We start from the raw sequence: 20,858 nt of genomic DNA on the forward strand, positions 1-20,858 counted from the left end.
TCCAAAGTCAAACAAAAAATTTTTAATACTGTATTTTTAGCAAGAACATTTTTAACAAAGAATGTGTACTTTAACTTAATATGGTACAACAGAGAAACCATACTCAAAAGTTTCCATTATCTAACACTCTACTGCATATTCATTTTTTCATCTTAAAAGACCAAAAGCCAAGCTGAACTGAGCATAAAAAAAAGCATCAATTATAATCCTCATATTACATCAGCTATTAGGGTTTAGCTCACACTTTTGAATTGGTCATCTAATGAAAGGACAGTTTTTACATCATTCTTTTAAAAAATGTACACACATTTCTCTTTAAAACGTAATATATATCGAGTATCTGCTTCAGTAAACAAAGCTTAATTTATAAACACAATCGAAACAGCTCCATGTTGAACAGTTTCAGTGATAAACTGGACGTGTATGATGTACAGCCAGTGAGGACCTTTGTGGCTTAAAATCATTGTGCCATTGCTATACAGTAATAGCTACTGCCTTAGAAAAAAAAAGAAAAGAAGTTCTTTTGGGGGGGGGAGGGGGAGGGGGAGTAATTCCTGTATGTGCTTAAAAATACTAAAACTCCTTTCTATCTCCAGGGACCTAAAAATGATCTGTTGCAACAGGCTTGGTTTGGTATGGTAAGCTTGTAAAAAGTCTCAATATTTCTTAATGACAATACGGCAGTTTTCGATGCAGCAACAGTAAATTGCTTGAAATTGTCCTTCAAGTTTCATGCTACAAATCCTGTTCTCCACAAAGTACTGAAGGCATCAAAGGTTGGAAGGGACGTTTTTCATGAACTATATAGTCTTCAAATAGTGATCATTATACATTTTTCAGCAATAGGTGTTTCCTTCAGTACATAATAGTAGGTTTGATGTATGTTCTGTTTTCTGGAAGAAAAAAAAGAGAAGAAAAAAGGTCAATTACACAGTTACACATCTTATAACTAACTGAAACACACATTTTATAATTAATTGGTAGGTTTTCTTATTTGCTTGTGGATTTTTTTCTTCCTCATGCCAAATTATCAGATCTACAGTGATATAAACTATCCATCACGTGACATCACAGGCTTTACCATAGATGAAGAGACCCTGGGATGGCAAAGCCCTGAAGAGGAGAACCCTGACGACCTCCTCACCCAGCCCTACAGCTGCAGGCGCTCAGCTGGGCTAAGACCCTATCAACCTTGTTCCTATGGTGCTTGCCAGCCAACATCTGCTGAGTGGTGCCTATAGATACTTGAATTTGGATTTCCTTACTTTATGGCATTTGCCTTTTAACTGAACGCTCCTTTTCCTTCTTTTCGTGTTGTACTGCTTGCTTCCATAGGACAGCCCCAGTAACAGGGCATCACCTTTAAAACATACCCTTAGCAGGTGCACAAAACCTTCCAGGCAACACGGTGCTCAAACAAAACTGCATTGCCTTAAACCACTGTCATAAAAGTAAATCAGCATCTGCTCCTGGAAAACTCTTCTTTCATTCAGAAAACACTGTCTTCCTTTTGCTTTTCTTTATTTAGGGAAACAAGTAAAAAACCACTTATTTCCTTCACAAAAATATTCATAGTTGTAATACCTATCAACTGTAATTTTTCACACCAAACAACTTTAAGCCCAGAGGAAAAAAACCAAATTAAAATACCCACAGAAACCAAAAGTAAGAAGAATCCATGTTCGTGTTCATTATACAATGAATCATGAATCCACCCAGCTAAACCTGTTAAGTACTGATGGTGAAGATGATGGCAAAATGATAATACTGAGAAGCATTTTGTATAATGTTGACATCTATCCCATTACTGTTTTACATATGCCAATATTGAACACTCATATGGAAAGAACAAGTATTGACCTGCTAACTGACACCGATCCTTGGAGCAATCTCAAAGTTTGCCACATTTCAATTTCAAAATGCATTTCAGCTATAATATGAGTGATTTATCATTTAGCAGGAGCTGTCAAAGTAACCTCCTAGATAAAACAAAAACATCTGGAACCATAAACAGAGGAGAGCGGTAGCTGAATTTTAATCCAAATCCGACATGTTCACTTCATTAGGAACAGGAAACAGCTAATTAGTAACTGAATGTTTCATGGTTTTAAGGAGGCTCAGACTCTCCAAACAGAGATGATTTAACATGTATTTTGGATGTAAACAAGAATAAAGATCGGAAGAGCCAGGGACATCACATCTCTGGAGGAATGTTTGGGAGCATGGGAAACTCCAAAGAAGTCACTAAAATTAGTTTGGAACCTTTGGCTGATCAAAATTATTGTCTTAAACTTAGCAAGGCAAATATTAAAGCCTGGGGAGGGAGCAAGCAGAAATGCAAATAGTGAAGACTGTGGGTTTTGTCTGGCTTTGGGTAGGTTTTTTTTACAATTTTTATTAGGAAGCTGCTTGTGACTTTTTCCCATTGCAGGCTGTAGGTGACACAGCCTATATTAAGGTTGTCCTACTAAAGAAAGGAAGCCACTGTCAGAATTTGCAGATTTGCCTTTCCTCAAAAAAATCACATCAATAGTTTTTACAGGCAGCCCCAAACGCTGAGCCTTGGCCATAGTGTGCTTCTCTGGAGGCAGCAACAACAGACACTGGTATTTTGTTGCATTTTAGCAAGTATTTTTCCAGCTAAGGTAGAAGGTGCACACTGAGGGTGCTGTGAGCTGATTTGACTACAACTTTGGAACAGGTTTCAATTTTTCCTTCTTATTCCTTTTATTTCTCAAGGAGAGTTCAATGGAGCTATCTCCAATACCTGTAAGACAGAAAGTAAATGCCAAAGCTCCACCACAGTGCAGCCACCCAGGAGATTATTACTGATCAGCAAACAGAAAAGGCATAGTTAAATATTTCCTTTTTTATAAAGCTCTCAATTCTCCTCCAGAAATGAGAATTCTTTTTGTTGCTGTGCAGTAACCTTAATTCCACTGCATTAACAACGTCATACAGCAACCAGATACGAGGAATGGAGCTGTTGGGAGCAGCTGCACTACCACTTGGACCCAAAAGACAATGCAATGTTGTCAAATTCATCTTTTTTGAAGAATATTCACCATCTCCTCAGTGTAGCTGACTGCAAACTACATACCATTTTATAGCATTTTACTGTATTATATGGCAAAGATTTGAATAAATCTGTGTGCAATAAATGTATTCTTTTATTAGGTTTATCCCTTAATCAAATATTCATTTATGTGGGCTTCATTCTATTAAAAAATGAAATTATACAAAGGTGAGCAAAAGCGTAGATTTACAGTAGTTTAAAGCCTAATCTCATTCTCTAGGGGTAATATTGACAATATAAAAACTGTATAAATGATATTCCCTAACACTAAAATATGCTTATGAGCCCCCTGTGCATGTTCTACTGCTTTACAACCTACAGTGAAATGCATGACTGGCTTAATAAGCAAGACATTTAGAAAGGATTTTTTCCCCCTTCACAATGTATGAGACAAGTGAAGATCTCGCAATTTCTCAGTCAGCCAGGGCCGATGTTAGTAATTGTAATTCTCCCTCAGGATGGGGGTACCTTACCCAAGTTGTTAGTCCAGGGTACACATTCATTTCTTGCACTCCCTTGTAGCAACAATATCACCATTTGTCTTTTTCTTTCAATGTATGTATAAACCCCAAATCCAAAAGCAATAATTATCATCTGCATATTTAGTCATTTTAACGTGTTTTTGCTTTTTAAAATGTCTCAGCCTATTCAGCATCTCTGAATTTTCTGAATCCTTTGTGAGGCTTTGTTTGTACTATCGTTAAGTCAGTAACTCAGCTGTATTTCAATAAAACTACTTTAAAACAGAATTTGCATGTGTAGCCTCACGGTTGCCTAAAGAGCAGGGCTCTCGGGAAGGAGAGCAGCAAGCAGCCCTCAGCCTACCAGCTACAGCTCGGGCTGGGGCAGTACCTCCAGCACCCTGTAAACTGGCACAGGAAGTCAGTGGTGGATGTCAGGAGGTTGGGGCATCACTTTTTTCTGTTGTATCTAGTGACAAGATAAGGGGTAATGGAAAGAAGCTGGAATACAAAAAGTTCCATTTCAACATAAGGAAAAACTAGTTTGCCGTTCAGGTGAGGGTGTGGAGTCTCCTTCTTGGGAGGTTTCCAAACCCACCTGGACATGTTCCTGTGCCCCTGATAGAGGGGAACCTGCTTTAACTGGGTTGGGCTGGATGGGCTCTGGAGGTCCGTTCCAACCCCCACCATTCTGAGATTTTGTGAATCTCTCAGCACACTGAAGCATTGACGGGCCTGGAGGGAGGTTGCACCCAGACCTCTGCTAGTGGGATAAGGACCATGGCAACTATGAAAACCCCAGAAAAGGATCCCTTCACTACTATGAAAGGAAACAACCTGGCTGGCAGCCAGTTCTCATGTTTTTGGGCTAGTCATTCAGGAGAGTGACAACAGCGAGTAAAACTGATTTCCTCACTGCTTATTAGTTGCCCAGGTAAAGTGTTCCCTTTCCAAACTGAGCAGTGAAACAGTAACACAAACTGAGCAGGACATGGTTTCCTCTAGACTCATGGAAGAATGTGAACAATGAACACTGCTTCTGAGAGCAGAGGTGCTAATGAAGTTTGGTTTGCTTTCCTTGAATCTCTGTCTCTTTTGTACCTCGTTTTCTAGCCCTGCAGGTGTGCAGTCTCTGATGTCTCAGGCTGGCTGAGTGGACCTAGATCTCTCTGCGGTGTGCAGGGCCCTGGCACCTGCCTCTCAAGCCCTGCACACTCCCCAGGCTGCTGCCTTTGGGGTTTCTTCCCCATTTGTGCTTTGGATTACAAAGTCAACTCTGTCAAATATTTCCACGTCAAGTTTAACAGACCTAAAAACTTGTAGAGCAAATAGGATTCCTCATAAGTAACAACAGCCACGGACAAGAAAACTCTCACTGAATACAAACGGTGTAGATGCGATTGCCATTGTCATTTTGAGCTGCCAGGGAGATATCACAGTGGTTCCTGCTTAGGAAATGGCCCTTTGTAAGAACAGAAAGGTATGGACCTTCACACTCCTGGGGAAGCTTGTACCTACCTTCTCTTTCCAGTAAATAGCAAAGTCTCCCCTTCCTCCCTCATATGTATGAGTGTGTGTTTACAGAGACAGAAACATGTTCAGAAAAACACTGAGTACCAGAAGATCAGCAATGCTGTTGCTTTTAAAGCCCTGCATTTGTGTTGCCAGCAGGTGAGACACACGGCCAGCATGGCCATGGCATGGCTTGCTACTGACACGGGCCTTGGCCTGGACAGCAGCTGCTGAGCAGAAGCGCGATGTCGGTGTGTGCTGGACACAACAGTCTGGGAACGGCAAATGACTTTGAAAGAGTTTTTTTAGAAACACTGCAATAAGGCATAGTACAAGGTAGCTACTAGAGGTTTAATGGTTCACAGCATCCAGAGCAGGACACGCAGTTGGGACAGAGCACAGCTCAGAGAGGAGACAGAAGGCTTAAGGCTCCTATGAAGAACTCACTCACAAGGAAAATACCAGGCCTCTGTTCAGTTTAATCTCAAGAGTTTCTCATCATAGGATTCTCAAAGTGCTTGAACATGGTTTTTCAGTGAAAACAAGATTAAGACTGTGACTTCCAAGATGTTGAATTTGTCTGTTATAATTGTACTCTGAAATTGGGTACCATGGTTGGTTTCAGTGGTTTGCAGCATTTGGAAGTATAATTTGACATAGTAACAAAGTTGTTAAACCTCTTAAAAACACTAGCCCTCTCTTCTGTGCTCCTTGTGTCCTTTTTACCACAGGCTGGATTTGAAACCTGACTGGTTGTACCAGAATACTGAAAACAAAGCCCAGTTTTCTAAACAGTAACAACCAAAATACCTTCCAAACTTCAACAGTCCTTCCTCTGTGGCAAGTAAATAAAACCAAAAGTCATTCACAGTTGCTGAAAGTTTTTGTGCTAAACTTTCTCCCCGGTTCTTTCCCAAACAAAGGCAGTAGCAGCCCTGGGTCACCCTCCTGTTACAGGTACAGTGAGCCACACTTGCTTTGAACCATGTTTTCACCTGAGTAAAGTCTGTCTGACCATGCTGCTGCCTCCTTCTTGAAATTTAGAGTCTTTTATTTTTGTAAGTTGTTACCACCAAATATTATGGTAACATCTATTTTTTAACATTTTAAGATAACATTGGTTTGCTGTTTGTTCCAATATCCCCTAACAATGAAATATAGTAATACAAAAGTTAACTAAGGTATAAACATGCAAAAGGAGAAGTCTCCTTGCGATCGTAAAATGATGTTATTTTCTGTTCAGCAGTTCATGTTACTGCTGTTCATGCTAATTAATTAAAGGAGCTGTTGCTGTAATGTGCAAACAGGGAATCTGAGAAACTGAGAGGGCTTTTAGGTCTCGGAGTGAAGTTAAGTCAATCTGGGTGCGGGCAATCAAATGTAATGAAATCACTTGTCAGTGCTAAGCTTGCAAAAACTGTGAAGTTTGACTAGGGAGTAAAAGGATTATAATTAGATTTCCAATAGGATAATAACTAAATGGCAGAAAGCAGTAAAGAGAAAATATTACTTTGTTAGCTAATGGTGCTGCTGTTCGGTTTTAGTTTTTATCAGCACACTTGTACTTGTGCTAATTTAATTTGCTTTTATCAGCAAAAATGCACTACTCGAATGGTACTTGAATGTCATTTGCAAAAATCATTGATCTGAAGGTGCACTTAATGACACCCAGTATGTTTATTTTATGTGAAACGGAGATTGGTTGATAAAATGGTTGATGCACTGTTTTGCTGGCCCACAAGTGAGTTATGGAAACAAGACCAGAAGGGTGTTTGTGTGTGTGCATCACCCTCTCCTCTGCCACACAATGAGGCAGGGGGCTTCGTGGCTCCAGCAACTAGTACTTTACTGCTTTGTCAGCAGAATAGCTTCTCTCAGGCCAAGCTCTGTTGGACCAGATCGCGTTATGGAGGATGCAGGTATTTGACTTGAAAGTTCAAAAAAGTTTTAAGTCTCATCTGCACAAAAATGCTGTTCAATTAATAGAGAACATGAGTGAACTAAACGGAAAAGATTTATAATGCAGATCAGAATCCCAGTATATGAACAGCTTGTGTTAATAAAATCATTTTAAGAAATGAGTATAAAATATGATATGACTTAATCACTGTGAAAGGTGGCTGTGCCATATTTTTGTAATTTTCCTTTAAACCATCTTAAGGAGACACTGGCAGTGAAACTAATTGAATTTCAAAGGAAAGGCACTGTGTGAATGATAGATTTCTGTCCAGCAGAGCTATTGACAACAGAAAAAGAAAGGTCTGCATTGATGCTAAAGCTTTTTTTCTGTGCAATAGAGAGAGATTTTTGGAAGCTTGGAAAAAGCTTTGTGTTAGGGACACATGTTTTGATCCTTCCTCCTCCTTGGGCCCAAAAAACAAAGGCAGCAAATGAAGGGGGCAATGAGGGAGTGTGCTCAAATTGTTAAAAGACGACAGCGCAATAGTAGCTGTCAAGCACAAAAACTGCAATCAAAGGAAAAGAGAAGAGAAGAGAAAGACATTAAAGCATCGGCATAAATAAAAATGAAAGTGATGGTGGTACGGGATGGAAACACTTTGAAATCTAACCAAGCTCTACAGAGAGCTCTTCAGAAATCTTTTTGTCAGCTGAGAAGGCTTAGTGAAAGCCATGCGAGCAGGACTACCACACCAAAACTGTCACAGAAGTCAGCGTACGATGTTGCTCATGACTGTGGTGAAGATGAGAGGTGCTTTGCCACTGAGAAGTGTGGTACAGGTTTACAACAACTCCTACACAGTCTGTCACCTTCTGCCTTCACAGAGGGGCACTGAGCTCAGAGGTACTGAACACAGTGGCCATCCAGTTCTCCCTTTCTTCAGGCTTTTGACCTGAATAAAAACTTGATCCAAAGCCTGTTAATACTAAAGAACGACGTAGCTGGCGTCAGATTAAAAACAAACAAACAAGCCCCAAAATCCAACTTGGAACAAAAATCACAAAATCACAGGTTTTCTTGCATATCAATAGATTATAAAAAGTGTAAGAAAGTTCTCTTAATGCCTTCAAGTAAGAAAACAGTTGTTGGAAGTGGCTACGTATTGCTTTCTCCACAGTTATTTATAATCATTTTTGATGAGAAGGCACATTAGAGCCAGCTAACCTTTTTCTTCAATTGAAAATTGAAATTAACTTCCTTTTTAATTCTGTCCAGATGCGCTTTGACTCTCAGAATCTTTTTGGAAGAGCAGGTATCATAAGTAGATCAGAAACGTTAGGAATATTTTGCTTCTCAAATACATGTGTCCCAAGTGCTTATGCAATGTTTTGACTGTTTCTGGAAGTCACAATTTTCCAAATGCACTATTTAGAGCCCAGCTCTAATCATCTGTGCACATACATATACACACAGATGTTGTATGCCTTATACATGCCTTACAGTAAAGCTGTGATTCTCCTTCTTTGTAATACATAGCATATGAACCTCAAATCACAGAAAGACAGCAGTGAAAATATTTGAAAGCTTTCCTGTATAGATGACAGATGGATGGCAGATGCATACCAGAGGTATGCAAAGTCAAGCCTTCCACAGCTGAGAAATGCCAGCAGTGACACTTGTACCTGCGGCCGTACTGCAGCCCTGCTTCTGTCTACACAGGAGGGGACTGTTGCTCCTTACTCCAACACAAATTAGTTTTTGCATGTTACCATCTCACAGTTCAGTAGGAAGTTCTCTGAGCAGCAGCAGTTACACTGATCCGGGCAGCTCTTTCCAGGCTGCTGTAGTGGCCCGTGCAGAACTGAATGGTGTGTAATGAAGATAGCACAGGATTGAAGGGAGAAAAAGGCTGGTTCTATAGAAAACTAACACTACAATACTGGACTTTCTCCAAACTCAGAGAATCACTATGTTCAAATTACTCAGACCTGATTTTTATCAAAAGTGACTATGGATTTTCTGCATTGTCTCAAATAGGCTTCTGATAGCAATGGAAATAACTCTTAAGATCTCCACATCTCAGCTCCCCTACACAATGATTGCACAGCTCCCTCACTTCACAGGCCTACAGTCAGAATGCATTTATCATTCTTGGGAAGCACTCAAGACTACACGGGAATGTTCTGTATTTACAAACAGTCCCTGAACAGTGAGGAGAATGGAGCACTATCTAAGTGCTCATAACATGAATGTGACCTCAACTCTCCACCTACAAGACATGTATTTTTTGAAAACACTTATGACTTTGACAGGTAGGTAAGGATCAGAGGTAAAATAATTTTAAAAGATAAATCATGGGTAAAATCACTTTTGAACTGAGCACTAAATAGCACTGATAGCTAAATACGAGTCTCCCACACTAATTCAAACTAATTTCATTTCTGGTCTTGTGAAGTACTTATCTTTCAAAGTTTTTCTGCATTGCACAGGAAAATGAAATGAATTTGTGTAAGTTATATTTAAAGCAAGAAAACAGAGACTAAAACTATTCCACTTTTCATTTTCAATATGGCTCATGACAAACAGTTATGGGATGTGGAACATACTGCACCTTGCATTGCTGCACTGTCATGTTGGGTTCCGTTGTGTTCTATTTCCATATCTGGGATTCCAGCATCTGAAAGACATGACACTGAAGATTAATGCATTCCCCTTTGTCCTTCTCTCATGCATCTTTAGAAAAATATTTATAGCAAACTAGGGTGATCTCCAAGTTACATGGTCTTGCATAAAACATTTGGTCTTCACAGAATTTTCAGTAGTAAATCGTTTCCAAAATGTGCAAACATTACTGGTCTCACAGTGAATTATTTTTAACGTGCTTCACATTTGTCTGGTGATCAGATAATAACCAACGCATGATATTAATATGGCTGTAAAATTCTCTTGGAGAATGAGGGCATCTGACACTAAAAATAAAAGTTGTAATTAAATGGTGACAATATGAAACTCCAGTGACCCTGGCAGCCCTGCACCTGCACAGCACAGAATTAAAGGACGTAGCCAACATGTTTGTGCAAGTGCATGTCACAGGGAAGGACTGTGCAAACTGCACTTAAAAGACTCAGCTCAGGACGCTGTAAACATGCATCACCACCCAAAACAAAATCACGTATGTGATATTATGTGAAACACTTCCAGATTTCTGGGAAGAGCTTTCCAAAATGGATTGTGCTCTTTTTTCCAAGCTGAGAAAGTCTCACAATGCTATGCACTTTGGAACTACTTAATTTTGTACAGGCAATACCTATAAGCACAGTCCTGAGGGGAGCGGATAGGGGCTCCTACACCCCAGGGTGTCATGGTAACAGATGCCATTATCCACCTTGTGCCAACAAGGGTTAGCATGAAGGGTATGTGATTTGAATCCACAGCACCTCAAATCCTGAAGAAACATCTGCTTCCTTATAATAATTCAGCACTCAGAAATCACATCAAGAAAAAACCCCACACCTGAAAGGGGGCTGCAAAAACAGTTGTGAAGTTTTTCTGTGCAGAAACCTGTTCTCAACTTTCTCCAACAGAGAATAACTGCACTGCTGCTTTCTCAGCTCACTTTGGTTGGAGTGTCAGTACGTATCACCAAGATGCTGGTCTCCCTACATCCTAACTGAACTATTAGAGCACGGCAGCCTGATGAAATGCCCACACACAGAAGAGTGGTATGAGCAATATCTTAGCCATATATGTGTAAATGAAACATATGTGATCTTTGTTTATATGTCCTCATAAATATATATGAACAAATAAACAGTATTTTACTGTACACAGTGTTTTCTTACAAAATTACAAGTGGTTTCCCTTATTCAAAAGTTCAGGGCACCAATCTATTAATCTGCAAAGGTTCATTCTTTTCAAATCTTTTAGAGTACATGTGGTATGTACGTGAAATGACAAAGTCATCTGTAACTAATAACAGCATCTGTTAAATGAGACAGACCTTCAGAGTTAAATTAAAAATATTCAGAATAGCCCTTCACATTTTGTTGTCATAAAATTGTACCTGCAATTAAATTGTGGATTAAGATGCTAATGAGCTACCTGATTTGCATGTGCAATCAGATTAGCATGTAAATATCAGCTTCTTGCAGGCACTAACATATATATGACTACCTGAGTGTGTCTGCAAATCAAAAGGGTAGCAGCCAGCCCCACAACAGCAGATGTAAAGATCTGTTAATCACATTGCTGGCATGTTGGTACCCTTTAATTTGTGGCTTCCAGAACTGCTGAGCACTGCTAACTGTGGTGCAAGCGGCAGGTGCTTACACACAATGGCAGAATGTGGGTGAATGACCTTACAGCACACTAGGATTTTAGATGTTTTCTGACACTCCTCAAGGTGCTGGCTATGTCTGTGGCATTTTTCTGATCCAGTGGGGTTGGTGGAAAAGGTTTCTGCTAGCTCTGTGCACCCACTGCCCTTTGGGTCACTGTCCCTTATCACAGTGCAATTGCCAGCTGTATATCCACGCCTGAGCTCCCACTGCTCCCTGTCAGTGCATCAGGAAAGTCAGGCAGTGCCTGGTTATAGTGATATGCTGGACTATAAAACCCAGCAGATGAGAATGCCTCTGAAAGATGTTGCTCTTGTAGTTAAAGGGTTTATATCTCTTAGGTGTTTCAGATAAATCACAATTCGCAGTCCATTGTGGAGTGTTGCAATGGCAGTTCATGGAGACAGGCCTGCCCTCGCTTTAAAAAACACTTTGAGGAGCCTTCACTACGGAGAACTCAGGACAAGACAAGCTCATGATTTTTACCCAGCAGTTCAGGCAGTGTTTGCAGTTTGCAGGTGTTGTTATGGTTCAGTTGCTGGCAGCACCCAACCTGGGCAGCACGGAGTGAACATACAGAACATACAACATACAAAGGCAACAGGGACTGAAGGGAGCTCAGATTCACAAATCTCTGCAGAGACTTCAGGGCAGGGGTGCACAGACTAAACCTTTGCTATAGAACCTGAAACGAATCAAAACTCAACTATATTCAGCCTGCAAGATCCCAACCAAAGCTCTAAACTCAGGCCAGAATCATTTTAAGCAGGAAAGGCAAATCTTCCCACTACTCAAAAGATAATCACTCTGGTTAGGAAATTCACTGATTTGCTTTTGTTTCACAAGAATATTTGGGAAGTATTCAAAACCTAGTCAGCTCTGAAAGCTGATACATATTTAACAAACTTAATAGGTCCTAAGGCTGAGCGAACTTCAGCCAAACAGCTTTTAAAATGAAGCTCAGCAGTTCTAAAAATTAATCTGCTGGGAGAGGAGAGTTCAGAGAACCTTATAGGAACCAAATTTCACATTGTCTTAGCTGGCACTGTAACAGATTTCTCTGGTAATATATTCAGCATTTCTTGTCATGTCTGTGTAAACTGCTCTGTCTGTTTCTCTAGTGGCAGACTTACTTATTTTTTTAATTCATGACCCAGAGCACAAGGCCTGAAATAGATTTTTAATTATTTGAGAAGACTCTGGTTTTCTTATTCTGGAATTTGCTCTGTGCATCATCTTATTTTCTTTCACTCAATTAAATATCATTTTAAGCTAACTGTGAAAGGCCAACTAAGACATTACCATTTAACATCCTGAGACCGTCACCTGATGTGGCCTGTTTAAGCGCCTGTTCCACTTGTTCTCTTCTCTTTGATTCAAATTCCAAAGCTTCCTGCAATTTTCTCTTTGCCTTTTTTTCTTTCTTCAAGCGTTTCTGAATTGTTGCTGGAATGTAAAGATATTGTAAGAATGGCTCTTAAAGCACAATTAATATGTATTGAGACAGTAAATGAGTTTATGTTCAGTGTTTGAGGGGCTAATTCTGGATTGAGGTAAAAAATAATCTGGCATGAATGAGATATAAAATTAAAATAAAAAACCCAAGCCACATTCTGTAGTGAAACAGTGAACAACCTGAAAGGGCTTTAGATCTTGCTAAAGATCTTAAATCTCATCCTCACTCTGGAACAGCCAGAATTAAGTGTCCTGACCAGACCAAAGGGTCTCAGAGACTGCCCAGTGGTTCCCATCACACAGACTACACCCATAAATTACAGCTATGGTTCTGCAGAATTTGGTTGAAGATCATTGGCTTAAATGCATTTCTAGAAACAGCAGCAAAGGACATCCTCAAAATTAAATAAAACTCTCACCCTTCATTCTAACCTCTTCCCTTAATAACTGACAATTGCATTGAATCCCTCCTCCTCCTGTAGTTTTATTTAGAAAGATGACCCAAACACACTGGTTATATCTTCCCTGGTCACTCCACACAGATGGAAGAAGTCTTCTCAATGTGTCAGAGATTTTGTTTTAGTTATGTTTTCTGATATTAAAAGGAAATGAAATTTACTCGTGCAGGCAAACTGTCTGTGTGTAGGTCAGAGGATATGAAATGTCAGTATCAGTGGTGTAGAGTGAAATCCCACAGAACTATGTGCCCATTTTTCTGGTAAAAATAGAGCAGCAATTGGGTTAATTTTGAAGCAGAACTACTGAAATAACAGAACCACTCCCCAAGCCAGAAGTCAGGTGTAAGGCTTTTGAACTGCTGGGTATGTGTCGAGAAGGGGTATGTCCTGACTATAGCATGAGTACTTTTGCAATTCATTACTACTGGGAGAAAAAAAGAGGGAAGTCAAAGAAAGGAGAGAAACAAAATGCATTGTCTCTATGATGACAATCTCTGAGAAAAATTAAAAGGGTAAAACACCAGTTGAAAATAAGCTTCTAACACTGGTAAGTAAATGTAGTATATTCTCTTCATTAACAATTTCCCCTTCTAGCTGAAGCACTCCATAAAATGCTGTACAGTAGCTGTCTGTTTGGACTTAAAATAGTTAACAATACAATGAGACAGGGCTTCTGCATAGCTTTGTGTTAGGTAATGCAGAAACAGTGCCTAGCTGAAGATCATCATCAGGCCATTGATACAGCCGTGTAAGATTTAGTAGAAAACAGTAGTATTCCTGACTAATCTCAGTCTGAAACCCAACTATAAATAAAGCTAAAACTAGAATGAGAGAACTGAATGGTATTAATTGTAGCCAGATGATCAATATCTTCATTGGGAATTGCTGACATTTGCTACAACTGTATTCTCTCATCTAGATAAATTCAAGCAATAAAATGCACCTCCTAAGCCTTTTGGTTTTCAAACCCTGAATTTTAACCTCATATTTTAACCCTCGTTTTCATCAGCACCAGGCTACCATTACTAGGGCAAGAACTATATCTAAAATACCTACCTCTCCAACAGCAACCCTTCCTATCTCCTGCTGGCTAACAGACTGTCATTATCTTTGTTAAACTATCGTTACTGGGCTCCTTTGCTTCTTTTGTCATCAGTGCTCTTGTGTCAAATCTTTGTGAGACCTGCACCTCCTTTCCCTGGTTTAAACTGCTTGGAGGGATCTCTACAGGCGCATCATCACCCTTCTGCTGAGTGTATCCTGCAGCCAGAAAACTCTCTCCTCCTGGGCACAGCTCTCATTCCAGAGAATCTGTGATGAGCTGGCACGGCTCATTGGCACAAGGAAGATTAGTCGGACCGGAGGATAATGCCCATGTACTTTCTCAAAATCAGCTGGAGAGTACTTTTAGCGAGCTCTGGGAGGGGTCAAATATGACTTCCATAGCATAACCCAGCTTGTATGAAAGCCCAGCATTTCCACAACCCATCCCAACTTGTGCAGAGGATTGACAAAAGCTTTTGCATTGTGCCGCTTCAGCTCACATGTGTAATCACATTCCACAGAGCAGCACTTAATCCTATGGCTTCATTTGGAATAAAATAAATGGAAAAGTGATGGCACTAGAAAAGGTAGGTAAAACTAACAGATTCAAAAGAAGCATTTTTCCTCATGGGAAAAAAGCCCGACTTATCTAGGGTTATTTGCTTCAGATCTTGCACTTGGGTAGACAATTTCTCATAGTTTGTCTGTTTTGTTGCACTGAAGTTATCCACAAGTAAAACTAGCTGGCTAGCACCTTGACTAGAGAGATGTGGCCTAGATAAGTAGTAAGGTAATGAAAAAAAATCACCTAAATATCCAAATTACAGACATATTCTTTTTCTCACAGTAAAACTGATTCTCAATGCTTGGAGGATAATAGCAGAAAACAAAAGAAATTAAAGCTGTCAAATGAAGAAATCGGGCTGGGAATACACAGGCAGTGTGGTAATAACACATGTGAGAACCATGGAACTGAATCAGCCTTCCTCCACAGAACTTGCCAAAACTCTCTGCAGCCAGTTGCCCTCCAGGAAATAATCCTTCAGTCAGTGTTCTGCCTGCTTACAGAAAAGTGTGCTTCATTCTGTTTTTATTAAATTTAAATCTTTCATTACCAGTGCTAGCCCACTGCTGCCTTACACTGAAGTATGAATGTCAGTTAACTCCAAGTCCTCAATAGGTCCAACTGGAAATGCCAAAGGGTTATACACTTAATAGATATCTAAACTCCATTTCTCACTCACTCACCTCTGCTTTGCAGCTCAGCTGTGAGTTGCCTTTCCAAGCTCTCTCTTAGTTCTCTCTCTCTACAAAGCTCCATCTTTAACTCTTTCTTTTCCTGCTGTATCTGCTTTTCCTGGACTCTCGCATTGTCCACAGCCACTTTCAGTAGGCCCTAAAACACACACAAACGTAAGGTCTGAAAATACCATTTTGTTTCAGCAATGACAAAATTCATCCATTTCTTACACACTCTCTAGGCAAACAGAAAAAATTACAAGCAGGAGCCTATAGACCTGGAATGCAACTGGGCATTGAAGTGGCTAAATGTTATATATGAGCAATTTCGTGGCACGGAATCATTCTGTATAGCTTTTGCTAATTCATCCTACTGATGTGGTTTATTACAAAGAGTGCCATATCATTGCTGACCTCAGTCAGTTGCAGGGAGCAGCAAAGGAGGAATAATAAGACTGGTAAATTTTAATATGACCATTATTGCCAACTATTAAGTCAAACAGACAATGTATTAAACCCTTTCATGATCGATAACGTCAGAGAGTGAAAACCTAACCATTACACTAAATAAAAGAAATCAGAATTACATATACAGAACAGTTCCTGAAACTTTAAAGAGACTGAAAAACATTTTATCTACCATCACATAAAGCCTGGCCCTATAGAGAGTAATTTACCTGAATGTTGGTTAATAATGTTTCTACTGATGAAAGACCATCAGCAAAAAGAAATGGTGCCGGAAATCCAGGAGGCAAGGCCTGTCCAGCCAGTTGGACTTTATCTATGGTTGGTTTCATTATTGGAATGGCAATCTGGACCTCTTCTGTAAAGACAGATATAAAAGCAACATCAGAAAGCATTGAAAGTATAGGCAAATGTAATTTCTAGAAACTAGCATTTTTAGCACTAGCACTGTTTACCTGGAAGTCAAAATCAAGTGCATTAGTAAAACTGACATTGTTTCAGTTTTTGAGCTGCTCTGATTGTTACTAAGGTAAATTTGCAAAACAGTGCACACAAATAATAAATATATTGAAGATTACAACACAGTTGTAATAGACTATTATATCTCAAACTCTACAGAATTATTCTACAGAATTACAACAGTATTACGCAGCTCATTAAGCCTGAACAACCACTCTTCACTGCGAGATGTTTGCCATTCTGTGATGTGCACTTTTTGTTGCTACAACCTTGACAAAATCCTAACCAAGAAATGTATCACATCTTCTTACTCCTTGAATGCTATCCTTCCCACAGCCAGCAGTCACAATCTCCACTGAGTCATCCCCTCCTGCTTCACCAGCACCAACTCCTCCTTGACAGTGTCCGCACTGGTTTTTTTAACAAGTACCTTGCTTCTGTCAGCCTTTCTAGTCACAGGCAGTAGCCAAATATGCTTTGCTGAGTTTTCTCTATCAGGAGAATCAAGTGAGCTGGCTGGTGGCAGGTAACGGGAGCGGCCGTGGTGGAGGGGGCTCCAGCTCCAGCCGTACTCCTGCGATTTACTGCACCAAACTAGATGGATGCATCTCTTACAAATTGTGGAATCAAGACCTGGTAGCTTCCCCTTTAGTTGTTTCAAACAGATCACGTTGTCATAGATCGAGCTGTGCACAGATGGTAGAAATGTGTATCCGGAAAGAAACTACATTAGCAATTATTTTTCAAAAATCCTTTAAATTTTGAGATGAATCCATCCATCAATGAGCTCACACTTTTCAAAAGGGTAATTCAAATATATTTTAGGTCAGTAAATGTATCTCCTTCTCTCAGATCCCTCCTACAAGTCCTTCTTCCCCACTTACTCATTTTAAACATCAAGTTACTTCCTGAAAATCACAACAGCAAAACCTAGCAGCCTTTAACAACAAACTCTGTACATTTCTTTTACTCTGAAATGGTAGAAAACTATTTTCTGTGTAAAATTCCACGGAAATCCAGTCTCTTTATATTATGTTCCTGCACTTGCAGAAATAATGAAGAGTATTTTCTCAGCAATCACTTTTCAGTAAGGCTTGCAACTAACATATTGACCGTAAGTTCATGACGCATGTGTTTTCTGAGGGCAGCTCCAAAGCCAGTCCTGATAGTTTCATTTGTCAAGTGTCTTGGTCGTATTAAGGCCAAGATTTACAATTAGACCATACCATATTCAAAAAGACTTCTTTTCCCATCTCTCTTGTTTAAAAAAATCAAAACTACAACTCAGAAAGAATCTGACAGCAACAAATTAAACCACGGTGTCTCTACAGCAGTGCTATTATCCATGTTAACAAACTCCAGGAGCATCTACTGAGCAGTAAGCACTTTTTGCTGTGTTTCTAAAACACATCGACTGACAAGGAACCGGGAGCATTAGCAGTTTCCAGGTACTCTTTGAAATCTCCATTCAGGGAGTATTTTGTTTTCACTGTATGAGTTCATTAAGTGGAACATCTTCATAATGATTCTTCAGGACTAACAAGAACAAAAGCTAGTAACCTCTTTGTACCTATCATTTTAGAGCTGTGTTCATGCAACTTAAACAATTCATTTGGAAAAAAAAGAACTAACAACCAACCCACAACTCTGGTAACATAGCCAGACCACAGGGTTTGTGGTGACTCAGACAGACCATTTATCACATTTAAACATCTTCTATCAGTGGCAAAGCTTTTAAAACAAACTGATTAGTTGTTGTGTATGATGCTACACAGAAATAATTCCTAAGGCATGCAGTCACAAAAGACTAAAAGAAGTGGTATTTGAAAAAGAAACTAATACATGAAGTATGCATAACAAAAGTAGAGCTGCTTTAAAATCTCTAGAAATCTCCACTATTTGGAGATGAAAGTAATAACACTAAATTGGCCGAAAGGAAAATTACTATTGACTGTGAAGACAGGTTGCATGGTCTATGGTTTGTAATGTTACTGTACAGCAGATTGAAGTTTCAAAATAGTATTACTCTTCTTTAAAGAGATAGACACAGCTAAATTAGGTGCTGCTTGCTGCAGTGAGGATCAAATGCAAAAAGAATCATATTTCATCAGACCTAGTCAACACCAGGAAAATAAATAGAAATATAAGAGGTATGCAGGCAATGATTCATTTTGATAATCTGGCCCAAGAGAGACACATAGAGACAGCACACAGATCTAAGCTTCTACCAAAAGACAAATAGGACACAGAGGGTGGGAATTGGGATGACAGTGTAGCAGAGGTCACATCGATTTTCAGCAGCAGTTTTCACACAGATGAGATAACCCTGGACTCTATTTGGCCCATTGTTCATATCCTACCTGTCCCAGAAGCAATAAATTTCCAAGTCCCAGAAAAAGGGCAGTAAAGAAGAAGGATTCTACTTATGACTTCTTATGATTAAGTTTTTGTGCTAACCAAACATGCTTTGCAGACCAAGGTCACATTGCATGTTAAAGTCTGTAATAGCTGAAAACTAGAAGCAGCATATTATGTTTTAGCGTATATGGGTGGAAACTGTCAAACCATTCATCATCTTTTTTTTCTGATTGAAATCACACTCTGCAAAGATGAATGATAAATGCATTAGAAATCTATTTCAATCTTATAATAGGTCTTCACATCTGAATGGTGTCTACATCTTGCCCATATTCTGAATACGTGCACAGTTAGGCAGGAATTTATTAGCTAGACCTGAGAAATCATAATTGGGAAAGTAATTAAAAATAGCACGTGTTGGAAGTATTTTTTTGTGAATTGTATCCAATGCAAAATGTTGATTTAAGCATTTTTACTTTAAAGAACACTAAATATATAAATGCTAAAAGCTGCAGTCATGCACAGTACAACAGAATAAGCAAGAAATAAAGCTAGGACAACCACCATCTAACCAAGGACACAAATGACCTTTCTATTTATTGAAGCAAAGTGGGAACTACTTTTATTGAGCTTGTTTGTTAAACCTGCCACGCTTTATAATAGCATTCAGGAATCCATTTAGAGTGCAGTCTTTTTATTTTAATTTCTAGCTGGCATCCAGATGAATAGATGAAAGCAAGAATTATGTTGCAGAGAAAAGAAATACACAGCAAACACTAACAGTGGATGGAATATTATCCTGGGAAAGCACATGGAAATCTGCTAGAAAGTTTCTTGTTGTTAATTTTGTATACTGAAGTATTTAATCTTCAGTCTTCTGCCTAAGTTTCAGAAATAGGAATTGGAAAATGAAATATCAACCTATGGACTAAATGCAGCACTGGGAACATGAGAAACGCGAATTGCTCCCTGTATGACAGTGCATGGCCCAAACCAACAGGCACTTTTATTTGCCAGCTGGTTTATATTCTTTTAGAAGGCATGTTTTTAAACCCATCATTCATATAACTGATACACTTGACATGTCACATCCCTATCGGAACACAGTAGAAACATTAGTTACAATTTACATTTTGCCTAGCAGCAGTTAGACCACCAAGTTATTTCTTCACATATATTTCAAACTTTATCTGGAGCTGTATAAGTATTATTCCCTTCCAAGAGTTTATAGAATAAAACTCATGCATAAATTAAAGATATGGCATATGGAGAAAAGAGCAACAATTGATATGAAATTTATAGTTATTAAACTGTTCGTTACTAACCCAGACCTATTTGATCTCAGAAAGCCTTCAGCTGGCATTAATAAGACAGTTCCGGACATAGATGTCAGCTGGGTCACTCCTTTTCCCTGCCTGTGGCATACAATTTAGAAACCTAAGGACTAAATGGTTTATTGCAATTACAATTCTTTGAGCTTCATACTTGAGTGATGGGTATTACATTTATTGGTCCATAGTTCCAAAAGAACAGCCTAGATACTCCAATGGACCTTTCTGACTTTTAAGAGAATAAAACAGGTTCTGCAACATCACCTGGGCTGTCTGCGCTATCCATCTCCAAAGATAAGATACATTTTTTTACCTGAAATAGCATTATTTGTCCAAAGATCTTACAGAAAAAAAAATAGTGAGACTTCTTATTTTAATTTTAAACTTTCGCAATTTCTGTGTTGTTTAACTAGAAACTAATTGTTCAGGGTTTTTTTCCTTTACAATATGGTAAGTATGAAAACCCTGTAGTCTGAAGCATTGTTTATTTCAAATCTTTTGTATTTTTAAGTCTGCAATGACAGGCTTATCTGTCTTCAGTGTCTTAATAACTCTGAAAATCCTCCATAAACCTCTGCCTGCCTTTTTCTCCCTCACTCATTGCTTCTCTGCCAGAGGCTGAGTACTCTTGTTCATCAGTGAGAAAAGAGATACCTCCTCATAACCTGGCACCAATCAGACTTAGAAATTTACTGCTTTAACCTTGTGATTCAGGTGCCAAATTTCAAGTCACTGCTGTTTTTCTTAATTACAGTCCCTGAAT

General features: G+C 39.2%; 1 protein-coding gene across 2 annotated transcripts in view; it reads right to left on the reverse strand.

Annotated features, from left to right (window-relative positions):
- Positions 1–531: 531 nt before the first annotated feature.
- Positions 532–20,858, reverse strand: part of DACH2 (dachshund family transcription factor 2) — a 278,192-nt gene continuing 257,865 nt past the window's right edge. The window contains exons 8-12 of one of the 2 annotated variants that reach the window (XM_062006544.1): positions 16,160–16,305; positions 15,492–15,639; positions 12,613–12,732; positions 9,561–9,626; positions 532–893 (exon numbers count right to left, since the gene is read on the reverse strand). In XM_062006544.1, coding sequence (XP_061862528.1) covers positions 856–893; positions 9,561–9,626; positions 12,613–12,732; positions 15,492–15,639; positions 16,160–16,305 — 518 coding nt within the window. In that variant the 3' untranslated portion in view covers positions 532–855. Of the gene's footprint in view, positions 894–9,560; positions 9,627–12,588; positions 12,733–15,491; positions 15,640–16,159; positions 16,306–20,858 lie in introns of both variants that reach the window. The other variant, XM_062006543.1, reaches the window with a different exon arrangement.

This window comes from Colius striatus, chromosome 13 (genome assembly GCF_028858725.1).
Source record: "Colius striatus isolate bColStr4 chromosome 13, bColStr4.1.hap1, whole genome shotgun sequence".
Classification (NCBI taxonomy): Eukaryota; Metazoa; Chordata; class Aves; order Coliiformes; family Coliidae; genus Colius; species Colius striatus.